At 36.9% G+C, this 23741-nt stretch overlaps 1 protein-coding gene across 1 annotated transcript in view; it reads right to left on the bottom strand.

The window, feature by feature from the left end:
- Positions 1-23741, bottom strand: part of fsd (fates-shifted) — a 119112-nt gene that overhangs the window by 19754 nt on the left and 75617 nt on the right. The window contains exon 6 of the mRNA XM_067143702.2: positions 9474-9626. Coding sequence (XP_066999803.1) covers positions 9474-9626 — 153 coding nt within the window. The remainder of the gene's footprint in view (positions 1-9473; positions 9627-23741) is intronic.

The following is a 23741-nucleotide window of genomic DNA, read 5'->3' as shown; positions in this document are numbered from 1 at the left end:
GACGGCAACGCGTCGGCTTCTCTCCACTGGATACCGTGGTTCAAATCCCGGTCACTCAATGTGAGATTTGTGCTGGTCAAAGCGGAGGCGGGACAGGTTTTTCTTGGGGTGCTCCGGTTTTTCCTGACATCTTTCATTCCAGCAACACTCTCCATTATCATTTCATAGCATTTATCAGTCATTAATAAATCACTTTGGGAGTGACGACCCCGTTGTAATAATAGCCTATTTATGGTTCATTCATTACATCCTTGACCCGGCCAATGACTGGAAAACAGGTTGTAGGTTTTCCAGGACTATCTATGCATGGTTTCGAATATGAACTTACTTCTGCTGCTGTTGTAATATGTGTTAAGCTTTAAATCGATACCTGCGGAAGTGAGTCAGTATATCGTATGTTTTTACGGTAGTTCCATCACGGAATTTCTGCTGTAAAGATATAATATGACAAAGATTTCATATCTCTAAATATTTATGTTTATAGATTTGAAAGCGCGTAACCTTCCTCAAACTAAATAGAGGAACTTGGAAATGTTAATAAATTTCAAGCGTTGGTCAGTGTGCCGTCACGTTACATTTACGCCTTATTCGTAATGGAAATAATAAAAAGTTACTATACTGTATTCTTTTTCAATCTTATAACAGCAGTAATCTTTATGTCTGGTCTGCAATTAGTTCTGAGAAACTGTAATGTTTGCTGATATTATGAGATTCCTACTGATTTGCGCGCACTGGGCTTGGCTGCTTTGCTCCTACTGTGACGTCATTTCGTTAACCAATAGCAGCTCGGCTCGCGTTGGGCCCAACCTTTGGTAGTGTTTAAGAACCTTGTATAGAAAACAATCTTCAGGGTTGTTGACAGTGTTCGGAACTTTCTACAGCAGGCTTACCTAGGTACACAATCTGCTACCTATGGATAGCAATAACTTCGTGGTCAAGAGTAAATGGGCCTAGTAATCTATAGCACGGTTCCAAGGCATAAATTAGCAGCATGTGTTTGCTCAAGTGAAAGTGTAAATACAAGAAGTGATAAAATCACTGAATATAGAAAAGTATTAAGTGAATGAATTCAACTCACAGTACTATGTCTCAATGGTAAATTCTGAAACTTGTGTTTATACACAAAACAAGCAAAGTGTAATTTTTATTTCATTGGTCTTGCTACAAATGGTAATTAATTCCTTGCTGTACTTCCATATGTTTTTATTTCAGGACCATTTTGTTGTATATACGGAGAATCTTCCAACTTATCGAGTGTGTTTCTATTTTATATTTATTGTGTGTCAAGTTCTCATCCACGGATTATAGTTAAACAGAATATAGACCTTTGACATAGTTTTTGAGTGAATATTCTTGAAGCCAACAAATTTTATGATTTTAACTTAATAAACATCATATTTTGAACAACTGACTCTGCTTGAAAATACTGTGCATGCTTTAAGGCATTTCCAGAAGACCACACATGTTCAGTAATAAAACGCTTGTTAAGCTTGTGCATTTAAAATAGTCTTTTGATATAAAAATGCTAAATAGTTAATTCTTTAGTGCCATGTTTTTGTGTGGCTCCAAACCTACAGCCTAGGATAGCCTAGACAAAAATATCCCCTCTGGGAAAAATATCTGAACAGCATAAATACCGTATTTGCTAGCATATAACTTGCACTTTTTTGACAAAAAATAAGTGTGAACATTTTTGGTGCGTGATATATGTGGGGATTTGTGTGTAAAAGATCGTATTCCAGAAGAAAAAAACAACATAAAACTTGCATTAGGCTATTGAAACAAGATAACTGGCATACTTACCCTATTCATTGTCGCTGCCTTCAGTCTCCGAGCTATTCTCGCGTGCATCATTCTGGTCATCATCCCATACTGCATCATCCTGACTCCTGCCCAACGCATTTGTCATGCCCGTCTTCAAGAAACTCTTCACAATAACGTCTGTCGACACCATAACCCATGCCCACATAAACCAATCACTCAAGAGTTCAACTGACGGCCACATTATTTTGCCTGCTGGCGTCGGCTCATGCTCTCCACCTGCCGTTCATTCAGCATACAATTTACGTATGTTGTCCTCGAAGGGCTTGTTGACGGAAATAATTAAGGGCTGTAGACAATGTGTGAATCCACCAGGAATTACGAGATCAGTTTTCATTTCCTGAAGACGTTTCTGCGTGTCTTCCACAAAGCGTCGGCGGAAACTAACCGACACTAGCATTGCTGGGTGTCGAAGCAGTGCCCTCGCTGTGCTTCCCACACCATACGGCCCAGTCCTGGACAAGAGCTGGTATCCATCTATCCTTTCTCTTGAACCCGTACATGAATGCCTTTGGGAAACTTCACTTTAGGCACTGTTTTTCTTTTAAAAGTAACGTACAGTGGCAATTTTCTTCCGTCTATGGTTATTGCTAGCATGACAGTGCAACGTTGTTTTTCACACCCAGTTGTACGTCAAGCACGCTAGATTCTCCCTTCTTGTTGATGGTGGTGTTGCATGACAAGTCAAAACAGGATTTGATCTGCATTGCCAATTTAAGACAACAGATCATTGTTTTTCTTCCAGAATGCTATCACATGGCAATGAAAATCTATGATTTTGTCGCTGAAATCACTTGGCATTCTCTGGCAGAGAGATGTTTGCCCTCGCAGACACAATCCCTTTCATGTCATGAATCTATGCATCGAAACTGGGCTCACTTTCAGATCCGAACAGCTGATTCCTCCTTTAATTGCTAGTTTGCACGCTTTGAAAAGTAGCATCTTATGTGAGATACTAAAGCCATCATTTTGCAACTCTGTAACGTAATTAAGGAACACTGTAATGTAATGAAGCAACTCTGTAACATAATTTAGCAACTCGTATTTCAGGTCAGGAAACTTACCAGTTTTCGGCCCTCTGAATGCCTTAAGTGTTCGGCTGGTGGTTTCTAGCACAGCTTTCTGTTTACGCCAGTACCAAACATTAAACTCAGTCACACAGAATTCTCAACCAGCAGTTCTATTACCATGTTCTTCAGAATATTTTATCACTTTGAGTTTAAACCCAATAACTCACACATTTTTCCATAACTTAAAGATCGACCTACACAAGAAAACTTAACTGAGAAACAACAATGAAACATGAAGACAGAATACTGGTACTTGTCGACAATACAACAGATGGACGATACCTAATGTCGTGATCACTTGACTGCCTGGACAGTCAAACACACCCAGTTCACGTGATCAGCTCTGCCGGACAGGTAGCGATAAGCACACTGACAAAGACGGAAGAGTGAAAGAGATGGCTGAGTGTGACTGACTGGTTAGGAATGCGCCTTTGGGGCAGGGATTTGTGAGTTAGGTATTTTTGTTACAACAGCTAGCTTCAACCATTCTGCAGGTAGAAAGAAATGCAGCTTCTTCTTGTACTGTCACGTACAAAGTACCATTACAGCAATTGGTACAGTCCTGATATTTAATGTAGGCACGTCCACGGAATCCCCAAACTTTATTTCGGTAGGTACTGTTTGTCTTTATACGTCAGAAATTAATGCCAGTTATATGCAGGGATTTTTTTCCCTGTAATTTTAAATGTTAAAAATGGGATGCGAGATATACACGGTGGCGAGTTATATGCAAGCAAATATGGTACCATTACCAAAAGCTGCACCTGTGGATCAGTGGTAGTATCGGCCTCCGGATTCCAAGATTCAAACCTGGCAGAGGTAGTCAGATTTCTGAAGGGTGGAAAGAAATCAATTCGACACTCCATGTCGTATGATGTCGGCATGTAAAAGATCTCCGGTGACACATTTGGTGTTTACCTGACAAAATTCATTAAAAATCTTAGCCTTACATGACCAAGAGAGTATCGGTTTACTCGGTCTGCAATCTAGTAGGCCTATAGTAAAACAGAACGTCGAAACTGACGAGCAGACAGCCAGATGATATCAAATTTAAATTTCTGCACACGGAAGCTGAGGACATACGATTATTATTATTATTATTATTATTATTATTACTACTACTATTACTATCAAGGTGATGTCCTCCATAATATAACAGGCATTAAACCTTTCAGATCTGATTTTCCTGTCAATACAGGAAAAATATTTTAATAGAAACTGGCTTGTTGATATGATGTAAAATGGAAAATTCTAAATTCCCATGGAGAGAATTAGATATTTTTCACCAATAGAGCATGTCAAAAACATATCAGATGTAAGGCTGTAAGGATGTACGGATGTAAGAGTCTAGTGTCAGACCTAAGACAAAACGCTGGTTAATAGAGCAAACGCCTGAAAAGCCTTACATCTGATATGTTTTTGACATGGGAATTTAGAATTTTCCAATCGGAATTGCCAGGCGGGCAATAATTCCATTGTGGAGATTTATCTCCCGTATGCAGTTATCAGACTGTGCCTTTTATGTAGGCTTCTGATAAGTTCACCTGCATACACCCAGCGTCAGTGGGTAGGGTCTGACACATCCCACTCTGACGAGTCTAGTGTCAGACCTAAGACGAAACACTGGTTAATAGAACAAACTCCTGAAAAGCCTTACATCTGATATGATGTAAAATGAACATCTACCTTCAAAAGAATGTATTTTTGAATTTTATTGACATGTTCCTGTATGTGTTACACTTCAAAGGTGTTCTTGATTATGGCAAATTCTATTCTGCAACACTGAATAACAACAACAATAATAATAATAGTTCATACTTATTCGCTAAATGGCCAACTAGGGACCACGATAAGTTTCATTTATTCAATTTGATTGACCCAGTAGTTTTCATTAGGTCACTATGTCAAGCACGGCATTCATCTGACCACTTGCACTGGTTGTCCATTTCTCATCTGTGAAAGTCCCAAAAGTCACAGGGCTTGTTTGAGTCAAAATTGTTAAAAATGCATGTTGTCCATCGAGAGTCATTCATCCATTTTAAGCGACCGTAGAAGCAAGCCCTGCGTTTGCGCATTGTGTCCGTCATCTTCTCTATTTTAGAACAGATTTCTTCTCTGGATTTTCTTACATAGATCCTGTTTCTGTAGTTTGGGCTAAGTATGTTGTGGAAAATCTTCCTTGTCATTTTGCTCTAACTTAGCGAGCGTACATTTCTGAGAGAGGATACGGCATTCTGATGCATTAAGAGATACCAGCTTGAAGATAGTCTTGTAATGATGAATTCTGGTATACAGAAAAGCACCTTCTGCTATATGTTCCAGGTGGCTGCCTCCATCTTGTTTTTGTTTCTTGCTCTGCCTGCTAAGGCCTCTGTATATAGTCCGTTTTATTGGATCCACTCACCAAGGTATTTAAATTTATGCACAGGGTTTATTGTTCCATATTTGGTGTTCTGTTGGGTCGTGTTTTCTGTGATGTTTGATATTACTTCTGTTTTTTCAAAGGATATCTGCAATGCAGTTTTTTTGGTTTTTTTACTAGTTGCTTTACGTCGCACCGACACAGATAGGTCTTATGGCGACGATGGGATAGGATAGGCCTAGGAGTTGGAAGGAAGCGGCCTTGGTCTTAATTAAGGTGTGAAATGGGAAACCATTGAAAACAATCTTCAGGGCTGCCGACAGTAGGATTCAAACCCACTATCTCCCGGATGCAACATCCAGTTTGACCTGCTACATCTTTCACAACATTAATTTCTTCTGCTGAAGTTTCAAAATTTTCAGTCAGTATTTCTATATCACCCACAAAAGTTAAGCAGTCAATTTCTACTCCGTTCTTCTTCGTCCCAAACCTTAAAGGTCTGAATAAGTTTCTACCTTGTATCTGACGCCGCTCCTGTATTATTTCCTCCAGTATGCAGTTGAATAAGAGTGGTGAGAGTCCATCTCCCTGCCTACCAGCTGTTTTTATTTCAAAGGACGCAGAGTAACATCCTCAGAATTTTACTTTGGGCATCGTAATAGTCGGGGTTGCTCGTATTACCACTAACAGTTTTTCATTAACTCACATACCTGCAATTTATTATTTGAAGCAACACATTGCGGTCAATGGAGTTGAACGCCTAATAATAATAATAATAATAATAATAATAATAATAATAATAATAATAATAATAATAATAATAATAATAATAATAATAATAACAGCAGCAGCAACAGCAGCAAGACCTCAGCTACAGAGAGCTGAACTGATGTGATATTACCAATTTCAACATTCTCATTGAAAGCAGATTTTACTGGATGGTTCCAACATCTTAATTGAATTCCTTCAGGTGACAGTGAGTGTGCCATAGCAGAGACGAGTCAGACACACTACTACTAATCCACTGAGGCAACATTTAAATACTTATTTATAACGAAAATCAAGAACTTGGTACCATCTTAGACAGAGCAAATTCAACCGTACTTCTTAGTTGCTGTACACTTTAGGTGGCATCATGTTCCAAAATGCAATAATTTCATGAACACATACAAATCACTAAAAAAGTACGATAAATACACAAGATGCTGTATTCATTACAGTGGAACATTGATTATCTGTTCCCAGAAACTGTATTTTACCAGATTATTCCTTCAAATTTTATAGTCCCGTGAACATACTAATTATTATTTATTTAGCTTATGGTACAAGTTAAGCAGCAGACAAATTGAGTAACATGTGAAAGCAACAAATAATTTACAAAACAGAATAAATATAAAAAGTCAAGGTAAAACATATGTACGATACAGAAAAAGAAAAAAAGAAAAAAATTATGTAAAATATTAATAAATACATAAATTAACAAATGAAAACTAAACTAGGATGTCCAGTTATTGCAGCCATTGAATAGCCGTTGTTGAAGCTGTCAGGAGGTCGTTGATAGTTCCACGGAAAGCTCTACGTGGGCATCTGGAAGCGATGTGTAGCATCCTAATTATATTATGCCATAAAAATCCTGTGTTATTCGTTCCTCGAAGAAACGGTTTCCCGGATCAACTAACCCGAAATTTCAGTCCCATCAACAGTAAATCCTCAAACAAGCGTTTTTCAAGAAAAAGTATCTCACAAAAGGATGGCTTTGACATACCCACAGATCTTGACGTCACTGCAATATTTAGAGCAAGTACTGTACTGGGAAAAACGATCGGTGGTGTTCTTGCATAAGGGACCATCTTAGCATCACATTCAGCTCGTATTATTTAGGGAATCCTCAGAAATCATAAAGCAGAGAGTAGCCACAACAATTGGAACGAGACAGAACACATTTTGACAGCTCTACTTGAAGACAGAATGAGTTTTGTCAAATATTCGTACTTGTAAAACATCTACATTATGTCCAGGGTTAGATTATTATTTTTGACTTTATTTCTATTGTATTGTTGAAAAGATTTTCAGCATTTCCAACAGGGCACTATACATAGTCACAGAGCTTTCAAACAGGAATCAAAATTGCTCCTTCCTAACACAAATATGATCGGATACGATTATGTTCTCGAGACCACAAGAGATGAAAGCCATTTCTGTTTTGGTCCTAATATAAGACGGGGATTTTTATGATTAGCTTTTTTTTAATGTCCATATGAAAACAGCAGTCATTTTATTTGTGCAGTGTAACAATTAAGAAGTTTGTAGGTCTACTTTTTCCCACTCATACTGGCTTGTACAGTGAGCACGCTTTCCAGCTGAGCTCTAGGTCACAAATAAACCAAAATTTCTGGAATTTTATGATTTTTACCTCTCTTTACAATCTGCTGTGATTAGTGATGGGCAGAATTGAACTTTGGAGAATGGATACCTACATTCGAAAACATATTCTGGAGTACAACGTAATCTTTAAAAGTCGATGTAGGCCTAATTTCCGCAGTATAGTATTTCCAGGAACTTACTTTAAACAGTATACTGGTGACCAAATTACAATGGAGGATTACGCCATCGTGTTAGGCGCTTTTGTATCTGATGTGCTTTATTTCATTAGATTAGAGAATTATAAACTACTCGCGATTGATTGAGGTTCCACTGTATAATGGACACTGCATCTAAATGGGCTACTGGTGATCTTATAAGTCAAGACCTTTTCACAATAATATATGTCAAATTTTCAGCTACTTTTTCACAATATCAATGTCATTTATACATTTCTGTAGACTCTCATCATATGAGTCTGCCACAACTGAACTGTCAACTCTTCACACGCAGTCACCCATTGCAAGGTATGCAGTGGTGATCCAATTACTGCCTTGAGTAGCGGTACACTGGCCAGCACACAGCAGCCCACATGGTTTATTATGTGTTGTTCAGCAAAGTTTTATCAAGATCTGACAATATGCGGCTGTATGCACTGTTATCCTTGTCTATAAGTAAAACATGGCTGCCATAATCTTAAGAGTTGCATTGATGTGTGTTGCCACTCCATCATTTGCTGTTTGTAATCACACTGCTTCTGTTTGTCCTTGGCCTCTCCTTGGCTCTCCAATGGCACACATTTGTTGACAATGCTCCTTATGCCCTGCCCGGCATTCAGTGCGATGCATGAGGAGAGGTCTGACAACTTTCCCTTTAAGCTGTGGGACAGGACACCTGTACAATTCATCCGGCCAACACTGATGTGGTGCTCAACTGTGAATTGTCTGTTTTAAATTTTTCTGTCTAACACACTCACAACATCGCTGATGAGTATTACATGAGAATGGATCATCACACGAATATTATCCTGATCTTCCTTGAATAACTTCACAGCAATGAGTGATGTCGGGAGTCAGCAAGATTATGAACATGTGGTATTTCAAACGATATTACTTAAAAAAAGTATAAAAATATCCTCTGTACTCACTGCAATGTTTTGGAAACATCTGAGACATGATCCTTAACAGCTCCATGTTTCAACTTGGTCTGATATGGATTTTGATAAAAGGAAGTCCTCTTTCAACATCTAAAGGCTTATCATTGGGAGTTCAGAAGCGACTCCTGAAGTCCTATGTTTGGAATGTAGCACTGTATGGTTGGGAAATGAGGACTATTCTAATGGAGGTAGAGAGATGGCTTCAGGTAAATGTTAAAAATAAGCTGGAGAGATATGATTATGAATGATGATGTTTTGAAGAGCTTTGGATGTAAAAAGGATGAGATAGGCTTTTGTTAACGATACTGGAAGGACAGTCCTCCATCTGTCTGAGGAAGAGGTCGTCCAAGAATGGCATTCTTTGAAAGAATCAAGAAGGAAACCAACGAAAATTATTACAAAGTGAAACAACTGGCTCAGAAAATGGAGAAATGGAAAGTTGCAACCAACCAACACACAGAAAGATTGAGAACTTGAAAGAAAAACTATCATGTGTGTTTACATTAAATAAGGCCTAAGACTGGAAAGGAAAAAGACGTTAAGTAACTTCCTGTAGTCATAAAAATTGAAAAAATAAGACTTAACACCGAAATACCACTTCAGTACTGTTTGTAACTCAAAATATGAGGTACAGGATTGTAGATGAAGTGATTTTTTGAGAAAGAGGAAACAGTATATGAGGAAGATGGAATACAACTGTTACCTGCAACACTTTACAGCCTTCATCTTGATTTGCCGATACATCCTCCAGCATTTCAAGAAGATCTGGTTGCCGTGGTTTTGTCCCAGTTCCACGTCCAATTAAAGTGGAATGTTGCTTTAACTTGAAGTAAAATACCCACTGATTCTTGCATTTCTGAATAAAAAACACACAGAAATTAAATATGCACAAATAATAATAATAATAATAATAATAATAATAATAATAATAATAATAATAATAATAATAATAATAATAATAATAATAATAATAATAATAATAATAATAATAATAGTTGTTTAATGTACCACAAGAAATAAATTTCATAATTAATCCATATTGTCAACCTCAACAAGATGTAAAGGTGGAGTCACTCAATTAATAAGACCTTCTAATACTGAACAATATTATTCCTTTCTATTTTATTTTAAAAAGGGACATGTTTCATCTCTTCCTTGTGAGACATCTTCAGCCTGAAAATATTATAATAATAAATACATGATATTCTTAATAACACTAAAAACAATGACTTATCCTTAAAAAGTTTTAAGAGTCAATATTCAGCTTATCATATGTAAGCACAGTTATGAACACAGTTCATGTTGTTAAAACTGTCATAGTAACAAATTACTAAATGATAAAAGTTCCATTGTGTTTAAAATAATAAAAATTAATGTAATGATCACAGTGTTCTAAAAGTGGAAATAAATCTTGAATTAGGTTCATGTCATCTCAAGTTATGGAAGCTTGAATACGTATGTGTCTGGTTAAACAGGGCTTGTTTTCCTAGGTGGAATTTCTCAGTAAACTGGTTATATATATACAATGCTTATAAAGTTAAAGGTTTCCACCTATTCAATACATTAATGTATTAATGTATTGAATGTACTGAATAGGTGGAAACCTTTAACTTTATAAGCATTGTAAAACTCGAGTCAATACGGACAAAAAATGAAATTCTTAACATTAAAAAAAAAAAAATGGTTATGTAGCCAGACAAATTGTGCGGTTGTATAATGTTGGTACATGAAAAAAATATCCCTGTCCTGTTTTTCTCTATCTCTCTCTCTCTCTCGTCCGGCTGGCTGGCTCATGTGCGGTCCCGTGTAGGACTGTTATATGGTTTCCGCATTTAGAACACTGTGATCATCACATTGATTTTTATTTTAAACTCAGTGGAACTTTTAATCATTTAGTAATTTATTCCTACGACAATCTTAACAACATAAACGGTTGTTATAACTATGCTTTCATATGATACACACTGTTAAAAAGGACAAGTCATTGTTTGTTTTGTTTGTTTTTTTTTTTTTTGCTAGGGGCTTTACGTCGCACCGACACAGATAGGTCTTATGGCGACGATGGGATAGGAAAGGCCGAGGAGTTGGAAGGAATCGGCCGTGGCCTTAATTAAGGTACAGCCCCAGCATTTGCCTGGTGTGAAAATGGGAAACCACGGAAAACCATTTTCAGGGCTGCCGAGAGTGGGATAAGAAACCTACTATCTCCCGGATGCAAGCTCACAGCCGCACACCTCTACGCGCACGGCCAACTCGCCCGGTAGTCATTGTTTTTAATGTTATTAAGGATATCATGTGTTTTTTTTATTATAATATTTTTAGGCCAAAGATGTCTCACAAGGAAGAGACGAAACATGTCCCTTTTTTAAAATAAAACAGAAAGGAATAGCATCGTACAGTATTATAAAGGTGGAGTCACTCAATTATTAAGACCTCCTATCTCGATTAGTTTAATGTCTCAGAAAATGTTCAGAAATGTGGTGGTACCAGAATTTTGTACCACAGACATTCTTTCATGTGTGATAAATCTCCGGACATGAGGCCCTAATATCTGAGTAAATGCCACGGACTGAGCTAAGAACTTAGGCTCAGAGTCTACCATCTGAGTGACTCAGCCCAGCTAAACAACAGTGACAAATTAATCATTTATAAAGATACACTCAAAAAAGGCTGAACAGAGATGAAATACTAATACACAGTCAAATTAAATTGAAAGGAACAAACAGTGAGAGAGGGAAGGGGGAAATTTAGGTATGAAAAGAAATAGAATCATTCTTCTTCTGTTCTCCACTGACAAAGGCTGCAGCTGAAAATTTTGGATCTGTGTGGTTTTTTTTAAATGTTTATACTATTGTCAACACAGGCTTATGCTGTAAGTATGTTTATAGTGTGAACTCCCAATCAGACTGAATACAGTATGTTCATTATAAGGGCCAATATGTTAAGATAGGGCGAAGTTTTGAAGATTTCACTGCAACAGCACAAGCTTTTCTTTCAAAGAGAACTTTGTGTATGCGTTTGACTGGCAATTTGTGCAGGACTTGCCTTAGAGGTGAAAGTCATTACGCGAGTGTACAAGTTTGTGTGTGTACAGTGTCACGAGAGCCTGTTGTGTGTTGTGTAGAATGAGGTCACATGCCAGCACTCCATATGAGTACTGCGGAGAGGTTTGGAAATAAAGCCAGGCTTTTGGCATGCAATCCAGAGTTAGGAATTGTACACCGCTACCTCTCCTACCCTGGCATTCAACATTCTGATTGTGAAATTTAAACATAACTTGTAAGTTTCTTAGTCTGTCAAAACAAGAAAGATAAACGTAGAAGAAAATGTCAACGGAGAATGGGCAAGTCAGAGATTCAGAGCACTCTCGCTCTGAGTCACCGAGCAGCCTACTGCTGCGAGTTGCAAATGTAAATAGTAAGCACAGAGCGATCCTCGATGGACATTATTATTTTTGATGGATTTAATGCCGTGCATTTTAAACCCAAAAGTGAATCAAATAATACCACCAAAGACCACACTATTTCAAACGATATCATACGTGTTAAATAACAGGCTTGATTTTTTTTCACAAGTTCAACCCCTCCTCCACGTCAAGGGAAATGGGCAATATTTATAATGAACCATTATATTGGTATTATAAATTTATTCATTCAGGACAAATACTTCATGTTCCCTATGGGAATCAACATCTATATCATCTGATGGCCAGGCAGGCATCAATTTTTGGAAGTGACATAGTCTCTCATAGTGCATTGGTGGCTTCAAGTAGCCTATGCAGTGGCCTCCACGGTATGCACTAGCCTCGAGTCTTGGTAGGTGTGCTAAGTACCAACTGATGAGCCCAACTTAGCACACGAGGGCGAAACACAGGCAACCAAGAATAAGTTAGCTGTGAAATTTATAATGTCCGATAACGGACCATTATATTGGTAATACAAAGCCTGTTTAAAGCTAAATTTACTTATTTTGCGATAAGTGCGAAAATGGTTTATAATTTAAAACTAGCACCTTGGATAATGACATCTGCAACATAAACTTTGAAACCACTAATAAAAGAAGTTTGGACATTTCTTAACAGATGTCGCTACCATAAACTTATGTCGCGCCCTCTGGGATGAGAAAAACTATTAAAATTCAAGAGTAATTTTGTATGTTAAGGTTTCCTAAACTGGAATGTTTAGCGTTTGTTTTTGATTAATTCAAAAGTTATCAACACTTTTCTCTCTTCCCGCCAACTTAAGGCGTTGGGCAATCAGAAATGTTAGTACACTAGAGTCCCGTTAATCCAAACCCCGTTAATCCGAAAGTCCGGTTAATCCGAACTGAAATATTCAATTTTTTTTAAAAAGTTCTCCTTACTGAAATGAAAGAACATATAGAATGAAGACTTACTTGCACTTTATTAGTCATATTTTACTAGAATAACTTAATGTAAACATAATTACACATCATAAACCATCAATCACTGCACGTTCATCTTCACAAAGTCTGTTAGTTTCTTTTGCCGTAGTGATTGAACCTACTCGAAGATGCAGTGTTAAACCAGAATCTCATAAACATCACATCAATGGGCGTAGTAGCGGAGTGTTGCTCGACGTAGCGTACGGCAAGTTCTAGGCGGCCGCGGCATCTGAATATGAGACTAGTGTAACCCGTTACCGTATTTTAGCAGTTTTAGGAGACAAGTTTTAACCTAGTTTTAGTCGTTTTCTCCTCTATGGGTTCTTAACTACCCTACTGTAATTTTATACAGTATTAGCTGATGTACCCGTGTTTCGCTACGGGATTCTCAGAAAGACTGACTTTGTGGTTTTCCTAACTGAAATCAACATAGGTCATTACAAAAACATATGAATGTAGCGATTAAAAGCAATGCTATCATATAAAATACTCGATCAAATGGAAAGCCGCACGTTTTATCACTTTTAACGAAGTGCTGCGGTTAGATTGCGGTGCCAATCTAATAGTCCAAAGTTCCAGAACTGGGATGACCAGGCCGCAGATTGCCATGAACACTCATCTGCCATTATTCAGCTACATATGCACACTGTTCATTCCAATCAGTGCCTCAGAGTAGGGATTGAATAGCCCGAATGCTATGATGATCCAGTGTGTTACGTACCAGTAGTATCAGAAAATTTATAAACCAGGGGAATGGCATGCTAAAGAAGAAAGTTATCTAACTCTCCAGCTATTCCCATCAATATTCAGACAGGCTGTTACACACTGTACGACTGGGCGAGTTGACCGTGTGGTTAGCGGTGCGCAGCTGTGAGCTTGCATCCGAGAGATAGTGGATTCAAACCCCATTGTCGGCAGCACTGAAGATGGTATTCCGTGGTTTCCCACTTTCACACCAGTCAAATGGTGGGCCTGTACCTTAATTAAGGCCTAAGGCACTCCTAGCCCTTTCCTGTCCCATCGTCGCCATAAAACCTATCTATGTCAGTGCGACGTAAATCAAATAAAAAATACTCTATACGCAGCAGTAATCCTATCTACCGGAGATGAGGGGCAACAGAAGACACAATGCACATCACGACAAACAATGGTCAATGTAATGTTATTGTTGATCAATGTTATGAGCTTTCTATATTGTAGGCCTTCACATTTAGTTTTCTTTCGTCTCTGTGATTTGTGAAATATTTTATACCGTAAACTGTAGTTTCTTATTCTTCGACTTTACATACTGATTTTCGTTAAATACTGTTTACCCATTTTCTCGTTACTCGGCGCTGATATGAACTTAGTAACAAAAATCCAAATTCATGAATATCTTTGTGATCATAGCCAGTACGGTAACAATGTATCAGACATGAATAATAGGAAATGTAATACTATATAACCTTAGTTACATAGCACTCATCAATTAGACCACTAATATAAATAGTTGAGAATTTAATTTTAGGCCTTCCCCTAAACTACCATTTTTCTCAGCGTGAATACAATTATTGATAGCCTAGATTGTAGCAACTTATTCTTCAACTTTGCATACCCATTTTCTTTAAAATACGACCACTAATAACATAAATAGTTGAGAATTCAATTTTAGGCCTTCCCCTAAACTACCATTTCACTCAGCGTGAGTAAAATGATTTATAGCCTAGATTGTAGAGGCTCACCCCCCGACTTCACATACCGATTTTCATTAAATTCTCTTCAACCGTTTTCTCGTGATGCGTGTACATACATACAGACAGACAGACAGACAGACAGACAGACAGACAGACAGACAGAAATTACGGAAAAGTAAAAAGTGCATTTTCTTGTTACTGTGGGCATGACCGATACAGAAATACCATCCTTTTCAAATTCTGAGCAATGTACAGACAAAACTCTTATTTTATATATATATATAGATTTTATTAATGTAACTGCTAAATAATGGGCATTTCAAATTACAGCACGTACTGTATTGTAGAAACTATTTTCCTCAGACGGTTGAGGCGCTCACCTTCTGACCCCAACTTGGCAGGTTCGATCCTGGCTCAGTCTTGTGGTATTTGAAGGTGCTCAAATACGTCAGCCTCATGTAAGTAGATTTACTGGCACGTAAAAGAACACCTGCGGGAGAAAATCCCGGCACCTAGGCATCTCCGGAAACCGTAAGAGTAGTTAGTGGAAAATATTGTCCGTTTAATCCGAAAATTTCGTAATCTGAACAGACTGCGGTCCCAATTAGTTCTGATTAACGAGACTCTACCGTACATTTAATTACTCACCAATGATAAAATTTTGATGTTTATTTGATTATCCAATGAGAATTGGGGGTGTGTGTCAGCACCTTGGTCCAGAGTTTTCTGGAACTTTCCCCTTGGCTATAAAAGCTGGAAAATTTTGCACCAGGTTCTCTTAGTGTTTGCTCCAGTCTAGAGTGTGTTCGTAACAGAGGCCGCCTTATCCATCTCCAGGAGGTCCACCAGCTCAAGGTAATGGCAGATCCTGTTTAACATGTGATAGTCTTTCAAAGCTAGCTCGAGGGGAAGGTTTCAAATCTTTAGTAATGTAACTTTATTTTCTCAAATATAAATTTCTAACTTCAAGTGTAAATCTCAAACAAGTTGAAAGAACTTAATCGAAATCAGTGAATAAAGAGTGAGGTACCCTCTTGTATTCCTTCTCAACTTGATCATGAGGCGACTATGATTTTGTAACTTTTAAATCTATCTTGTAATTCCCACAACTTCAATATTTTTCTCCATCTAGTCACTCCGTAGTATAGGCTTAGCCTCTGTAACATCGGGCCATAAGCTCAAATAGGGTTTTAAACAGTTCTGTAAATTCTAGGAGTGGAAGAGTTCACCTCCTTACCATTTTGGTTTTTGGTCAGTAACTTTAACCTTTTGTTTTTACCGAAGGCCAGGTAGAATGGGTACTTGTTAACCCTGTTACATTCTATCCCACTTATTTCATGTTAAAGGTATCAGACTGTTGAGCAGGTAACACAGTGAATACTGTTTAATTTTGTTAAATGTAGGTTGTGCCTTTGACAGGCATGGAAAGTGTAAATTTGTAGAGCAAAGATGCTCTTACTATTGGTGTAAAAGAAATTGGGAGATCCGTCCCCTTAACGATTGACTGAAGGGAGCAGTAGTGCTCAGCTAAAGATTGTAATTGGGAGCTTCAAGCTCAACCTGTAAAATTGTTATCTGATTATTCTAGATTGTCTTTCGAGCTCACAGGCTAAAATTGTACCTGATTTTGCCACTTTATTTGCAAAGTATAAGCTTTGAAAAGAAAAAAAGGGGAGGTATTAAGAAAGGAAATAAAACTGCCAATGTTAAAGTTTCAATTCAATCTTTCGATTTTCGTATATCCACCCATTCATGCCCACACCTCTTTTCACCTCTGCATTCCAGAATATCCCCGTAACAATAATAACAATAATTAATTAATTATTTGCGTATGGACCCTGTTGGATCACGTATTACATTTACGATTCGCCTTTCTAACAGACCATATTGCTTTCATTCTTTCGCTGCGTGCCTGTTTTCTTTCTTCTGACCACTTAGTCCCCGATCTTTTAGGGACTTCATTCTCTGGCTTTACTACCCATCTATGTATCTTGTGACGGTAAATGTTTCTGTCCACTATTTCTGATGGTTCTATCTGGGCCTTTTCCAGATCATTTTTGACATCTTGTATCCATGGTGCGTTCTTCAGTTTTTAGGTATATGTCAAAATCTTGTGGGTTAGCCTTGAAGAAGATAGTCTGTGAATGTGTCCATAGAATTTCAGTCTTCGTTTCCTGACGTCTGCGGCAAGGTTAGACAGTCTTCCCGTAGCTTTGCGTGATTTGAGCCTATAATAATAATAATAATAATAATAATAATAATAATAATAATAATAATAATAATAATAATAATGGTTTTACATCCCACTAACTAATTGTATAGTTTTTGGAGACGCTAAGATGCCGGAATTTTGTCCTGTGGAGTTCTTTAATGTGCCGATAAATCTACCAATACAGGGCTGGTGTATCTGAACACCTTCAATACCACTGGACTGAGACAGAATCAAACCTGTCAACTACGGCTCAGAAAACCAGAAAGCCTTAACCGTCTGAGCCACTCACAGGCCTGAACAGCTCCTTCGAAGAGACTTGGATAATGGACTGACTAAAGTGAACCTACTACTATCGAAGGGTAGGAAGGGTACTCTTACCGTCTTACTAATAAACTGTGTATAACTTTTATACAAGGTTTATACACCGTTTATGTGAAATTCGTTACTAATAAATCGTGTATAAGCCTCCTGTGTATACATCTGTTATAGTTATTCACTGAATTGCTTATACAGACCAGGACCCTTGTATAAGCGTTGTATAGCAGCGAGTAGCGGAAAAAGAAACGAGTGAGCAGTTTATTTTCGTGGTATTTATTGTCTACAGTAATATAACCGTGGTAAAATATTCGACTTATCCATTTAACATTGAACACACGTTGAAAGAGTGGACGATAATGTTGACGATCTTCACGATATTTTAAACATAGAAGACATACGCCATTCAGAGGTTATGGAGGGTAGACATCTTCGAAACGTAAAACACTTTAAAGAGACGGAATGACAATGAATAACTATAAAAGAAATGATGGTTGGGTGTATTTTTGTGTAATAATGTGTTACAGCTTAATAGACTTTTGATATTGCGAGTTTATTATACACTATCTGCCCCTAAAAAGATCTTTCTCAACTGAGTACCTACCGTATAAAAGGGGACATATTCCTCAAGATAAAAAATGGCATAACTTGAAAACCATACGTAATATGATTTCCATACCTTGTAGTTGAATACGCAGAAATATGATGTATAAATGCCTAATAGAAACTTTTTTGATCAAACCTTTCTTTTAAGCTACAAAACAGTTTTTCCTTACTCCTGAAAAGTAAGGATTTTGGAATGTGTACCCTTTTCAACTCACCGATTCAATTACAATTGCTTACGTTTTCCGTACTACCCCAGTTAGGAGCTTTTGATATTTTCTTAAGCTTTTCCATTTCTTTTTTGGCATCCATTACACAAGCAAGCTGAAGAAATGTTGATATCAGAATAAACCAATTTCCAGTTGTCTCACTTAGTGTTGTCACTGCCTTTTCGATATGCCGTGCTGCTGTGCGACTTTCCGGAAAGTTTTGCTCGTAGATAACCAGCAGAAGCGATCATAAAGGCGGTGAACGTGCGAAATACGTCAGTGAGCTGCAGGAAGAGATACCTACATCTAGGAACGAGTGTATACGTGCTGTATAGTAATACAATGTGTATACATTGTTTATTAGTAAGAAAAATGTAAAATGCTTATGCAGGGTTTATTCACTGTATAACTATACAAGAGTTAAACAACTGTATAAGGACTTTTTATTAGTAAGACGGTTAGTTTGTATATTGTCTTATAAAACTGGGACTAGTTTCGACCCCATATATATTGGGTCATCTTCAGCCACGCTCCAATTGGAAGACATAAGAATAAATATAACCAATAATGATATAAACACTGATATGACACAATTTATAGTCTTAATTTAAACCATTGATGAAGTCTGAATAACATATCTACATTTTAAACTAAATAACACATCAAGAATGTTGTGGTTGATGGCGAACTATTTTGTCATGTCTACAGCAGCCATTGTTTTTGAGTTGATCTGGGAGTTGGTATCCTTTTCTGTGTAGACGAGCAACTTGATTGATATTTATGTTTGTTCAATAGTAATATGGGTCAAGACTTATGTAGCTTAAAGGGGAACATTCGTACTTTGAATAGGTTTTTCCTTATTATCAATGTAGTGATCTATTGTTTAATTTATTTGGAGGTGAATGTCCCTAGGTTGTTTGTAACTCACATGCACTTTGTACCGATACCAACACCAGACTAGTCCCTGTTTTATAAGACAATATACAATCTAAGAGTATTGAATAGGTGGACCCTTCCTACCCTTTGATAGTGATCAATTGTCAATACAGACCATAATGAATTCATAACTTATGATAAAGTGAACCTATTACAAGATATTAGAATCATTCCGTATTGACGGTTTTCACTTTACAATGGCGAAAAATGAGAGTATCCTCCTATTCAATACATCATATATTCCGTCATTAGACGGAGCTAACAAATTCAAACATGTTTCGGCTCGCTTGAGCCATCTTCAGTGAAAAAATTAGGGGGGTTGGAATAATTTACATAATATAAGTTGAAAAAATGCTAAAAACATAATGAAAGAGCAAATGAAAAACAAACAAAAGAGAGCCTAGACGGAAACAAAATTAGCACAAATATACAATATTTACATCAATATGCAGAGCAAAAAACAACTTATTGCGACAAAATTCAGTGAAACAGGTGTTAATTTAAAATAATAATTGAAACTAAAAACTGCGTTAACCTAAGAAACAAGGGAATGAGAAAACAAATGATGCAGATGGAAATGAATAATAGTACCACATGGTGAGGTTGTGGACCTCATAGTTTACAAATTATTGGTTTAGTAAAAATGACAAAACAGTTTGAAATTGCTGTCAAAATCATCCTAAGTAGAAACCCATCACATCAGATTGGTCAGGAGGAGAGTGGGAGCAAACATTTTTGAGAAACCAGCCTGATATAACCTGCAGGCGAAAAGCCTGTGACAAGGAGAAAAAACACCAATGAAATTTAAGGCTTTAGAAGTAGCAGCATTCTCAATATCTTCTCAATCTAGCGGCCCCTTTCTTCATTATTGTTTCATAATGTTGGCTGGTGTCTTGCCTTATTATAAAGGGGTCGGAAGGACCGCGTATAAAAATTGAGAAGCTGTGTTAGGTAGGAGACAGATGCATAGTAAACTGTAAGTAATCTAGTGGAAACCGTCAATGAAGTTCTAATCTGCAATGGAAAAAAATGAGGTTGTATGAGAAACATGGGTTGATAAGTAAAAAGTGCGGAATGGTTGTGAAGAAAGCTTAAACTTACGGTGTACACTTTTTACTTATCAACCCATGTTTCTCATACAACCTCATTTTTTTCCATTGCAGATTAGAACTTCATTGACGGTTTCCACTAGATTACTTACAGTTTACAATGCATCTGTCTTCTACCTAACACAGCTTCTCAATTTTTATACGCGGCCCTTCCGACCCCTTTATAATAAGGCAAGACACCAGCCAACATTATGAAACAATAATGAAGAAAGGGACCGCTAGATTGAGAAGATATTGAGAATGCTGCTACTTCTAAAGCCTTAAATTTCATTGGTGTTTTTTCTCCTTGTCACAGGCTTTTCGCCTGCAGGTTATATCAGGCTAGTTTCTCAAAAATGTTTGCTCCCGCTCTCCTCCTGACCAATCTGATGTGATGGGTTTCTACTAGGATGATTTTGACAGCAATTTCAAACTGTTTTGTCATTTTTACTAAACCAATAATTTGTAAACTATGAGGTCCACAACCTCACCATGTGGTACTATTATTCAGTTCCATCTGCATAATTTGTTTTCTCATTCCCTTGTTTCTTAGGTTAACGCAGTTTTTAGTTTCAATTATTATTTTAAATTAACACCTGTTTCACTGAATTTTGTCGCAAAAACTTGTTTTTTGCTCTGCATATTGATGTAAATATTGTATATTTGTGCTAATTTTGTTTCCGTCTAGGCTCTCTTTTGTTTGTTTTTTTCATTTGCTCTTTCATTACGTTTTTTAGCATTTTTTCAACTTATATGATGTAAATTATTCCAACCCCCCTAATTTTTTCACTGAAGATGGCTCAAGCGAGCCGAAACATGTTTGAATTTGTTAGCTCCGTCTAATGACGGAATATATGATGTATTGAATAGGAGGATACTCTCATTTTTCGCCATTGTAAAGTGAACCTATGTGGTCATAAAATTGAAAGAAGAAGAGCATGAAAATATCAAAACCATGATGAAAATAAAAGCACATGTTTTAGGCTTTTAACTATTCTTTACATCTTGACATAATTACAACCCTCTTAAGCCCAGATCGATTACTGAGAATTAATGATGAAGTGGATATTATGGCATTAAACAGTATTTTCAGCAAAATACGAGTGATTTTGAAAAAGGCATATTCCTTTTTATTTCAATTTAAAAACCATGATTTTGCTTTCATTTTTTACAGACAACATGAGTGGAAACCTTAAGGACGATGCCAGCTAATATACTGTAAACCACGCACGTGCAATAATGAGCTTTACTTTCATCATGGTGGTTGTGACAGAGGCATCAATACGAAAGCACACCCTATTTGTAATTTGTAATATTCCGACTGCTGATTTTTATGTTACAATAAATGCGAGTTGTTGTTAAATTTAAACACAAATGTTCATTCAGAGTTGAAGTGGAAATAAATGAAGTTAAAAACTGTTGAAACGTGCACAATATAGAGTAAAAACATGTTAATTCGAAGTCGTTGGGTCGCAAAAATCGGACTTCGAATGACACAATTTTGAATTAACCTCAACTCATAATTTAGAAATGCCAATCCTTGCCACGTCACAAAATATTCTAAGACCCGTTACTGCATGCAATTAACAATGATTCACAGTTTAAACCTTTCAAATGTCATCGAAAAAACTATTTCCAAAATGTATTCAACAAATTATTGCAGCAAGCATCAAATTAATACGAGACGTAGAACATTTCTCACTATTTCAACATGTACTGTTGCTACTCCAACCACTACTCTTATACCTTCATATCTTCCACACAATATAAATGACATTTGTTTGAGCGCCAGTTGTTTTTTAAATAAAAACAACAAAATTCAGTAGAGCATACCTCTTATATCAATTATCTCAAGGCGTGAGGTGATAAACTCACATATCTGGCAATATACAGGGATATGGATCAGGACAATATTAAATTACTGTTGCATTTCCACAATTGAGGATTGTACATGGAACTGGAATCACTTATTATAATTAAAATAAAACTGAGTTTATGATTATAATTTACGTCACAATGAACAAGCATTGACGTCTTTTAATTTAACAAAAAATATATATATAGTGAGATTTGCGGTAAAAATAAAAGGAAAATTTAATCTAAACAAAAAAAGCTATTGGCATGAACTTGAAGTGAGATGTGATATCGCCGCTGATTACATTCTTCTTCATGTTATGAATGCATAACATGTCTGATGCTTTAATTACCTGATGTCTGCATACACCACTGTTGAACTTGAAATTCTTGGAAAAACCTATGAGCTGAAGTCGGGAGCCGTCTGCTGTTATCTTCTTATATAACAAGGAGTTGGCCTACATACCATGTACGCGTGTAGGGAGCTCCAATGTAATTACGTCCACTCAATATATTATAAGAAATTGGAAAATATTATTGAAACATCTTGTGAAGTCCATCCTCACAAGAAGATGATGTTTCTTTATCAGCATAGTACCCGTCTCTGCTCGGATACAACCACCACTTGTAGACCTCCTCGATTATTACAAGACCTCTTGAAAACACAACTCTTAGCTCTGACCATCACACTAAGACCACTTCTTCCATTTGATACATCTGACTGTTACATATGATCTGCACGATATGATGCCTCTCACCACCGTTGCATCGACTTTTATAACCTCGCGATGACGACTCATCTCCCTACTCTCTGTTCATCCCTTCCACTTCAACATACAGTAGCTGGCGAATACTGACACTTGGTCGCAATCACGTGCCCACGCACTGATGTCATCAGTCAAGTGTTGTCTAAGCGTGCCCAAGCGGACTGAGGATGACTATGCTGAATGCGTCACCGGGAAATCTACTTCCACATAACATTCTCAGTTAAACATAGCCTCAATTGCAAAATACTATGCCAGCTCATCTAGCCAGAGTTACAAGCCACAGCATGACAATATGAAACCAACAAATCTCACTTACTACAATACAGAATAATTACAAACAAATTTCACTTAACCTATGATTAAATACAATAATATACGTGATACCTAATTATTACAGTCTAAATGATGAGAAACAGAATATATAAAATCTAATGAATCGGGTTAATAATAATAATAATAATAATAATAATAATAATAATAAATACTGAATGGATCTGTAACCCTGTTGTACGGTTACAGTACATTAATACATTTACAATGTTTATGTATCAAATTTTAAGCAGCATACTACAATAGCTTATTAACTATTGAGTTAGTAAAAACGAAGAGAATTTTAGCCAAATCTTTTCACTGTTTTGGGGATTTACCATGTTCTGGACATCAGTGGCAATAGAATTAATGTCTATTCCAATTTTAACACTATTATTTTAAATGTTAATCTGTTCATTGTGTTCGCAAATGTCTTTTTATAGGGATGTATAGAACTAGCACCGACAAAGCACACTGCTGTTGTACTGGGTAAGCGCAATGCGCTCTTCATTTGTCTCATGTGTACTCATGCTGCTAAATATCCACGAATTTAAATGGTTTAAATTGTTATTTTCGTGACTATGCCGAGCTATTGCAGTGC

Source organism: Anabrus simplex, chromosome 3, assembly GCF_040414725.1.
Source record: "Anabrus simplex isolate iqAnaSimp1 chromosome 3, ASM4041472v1, whole genome shotgun sequence".
Lineage (NCBI taxonomy): Eukaryota > Metazoa > Arthropoda > Insecta > Orthoptera > Tettigoniidae > Anabrus > Anabrus simplex.
This window is presented reverse-complemented; position numbering and strand designations above follow the sequence as displayed.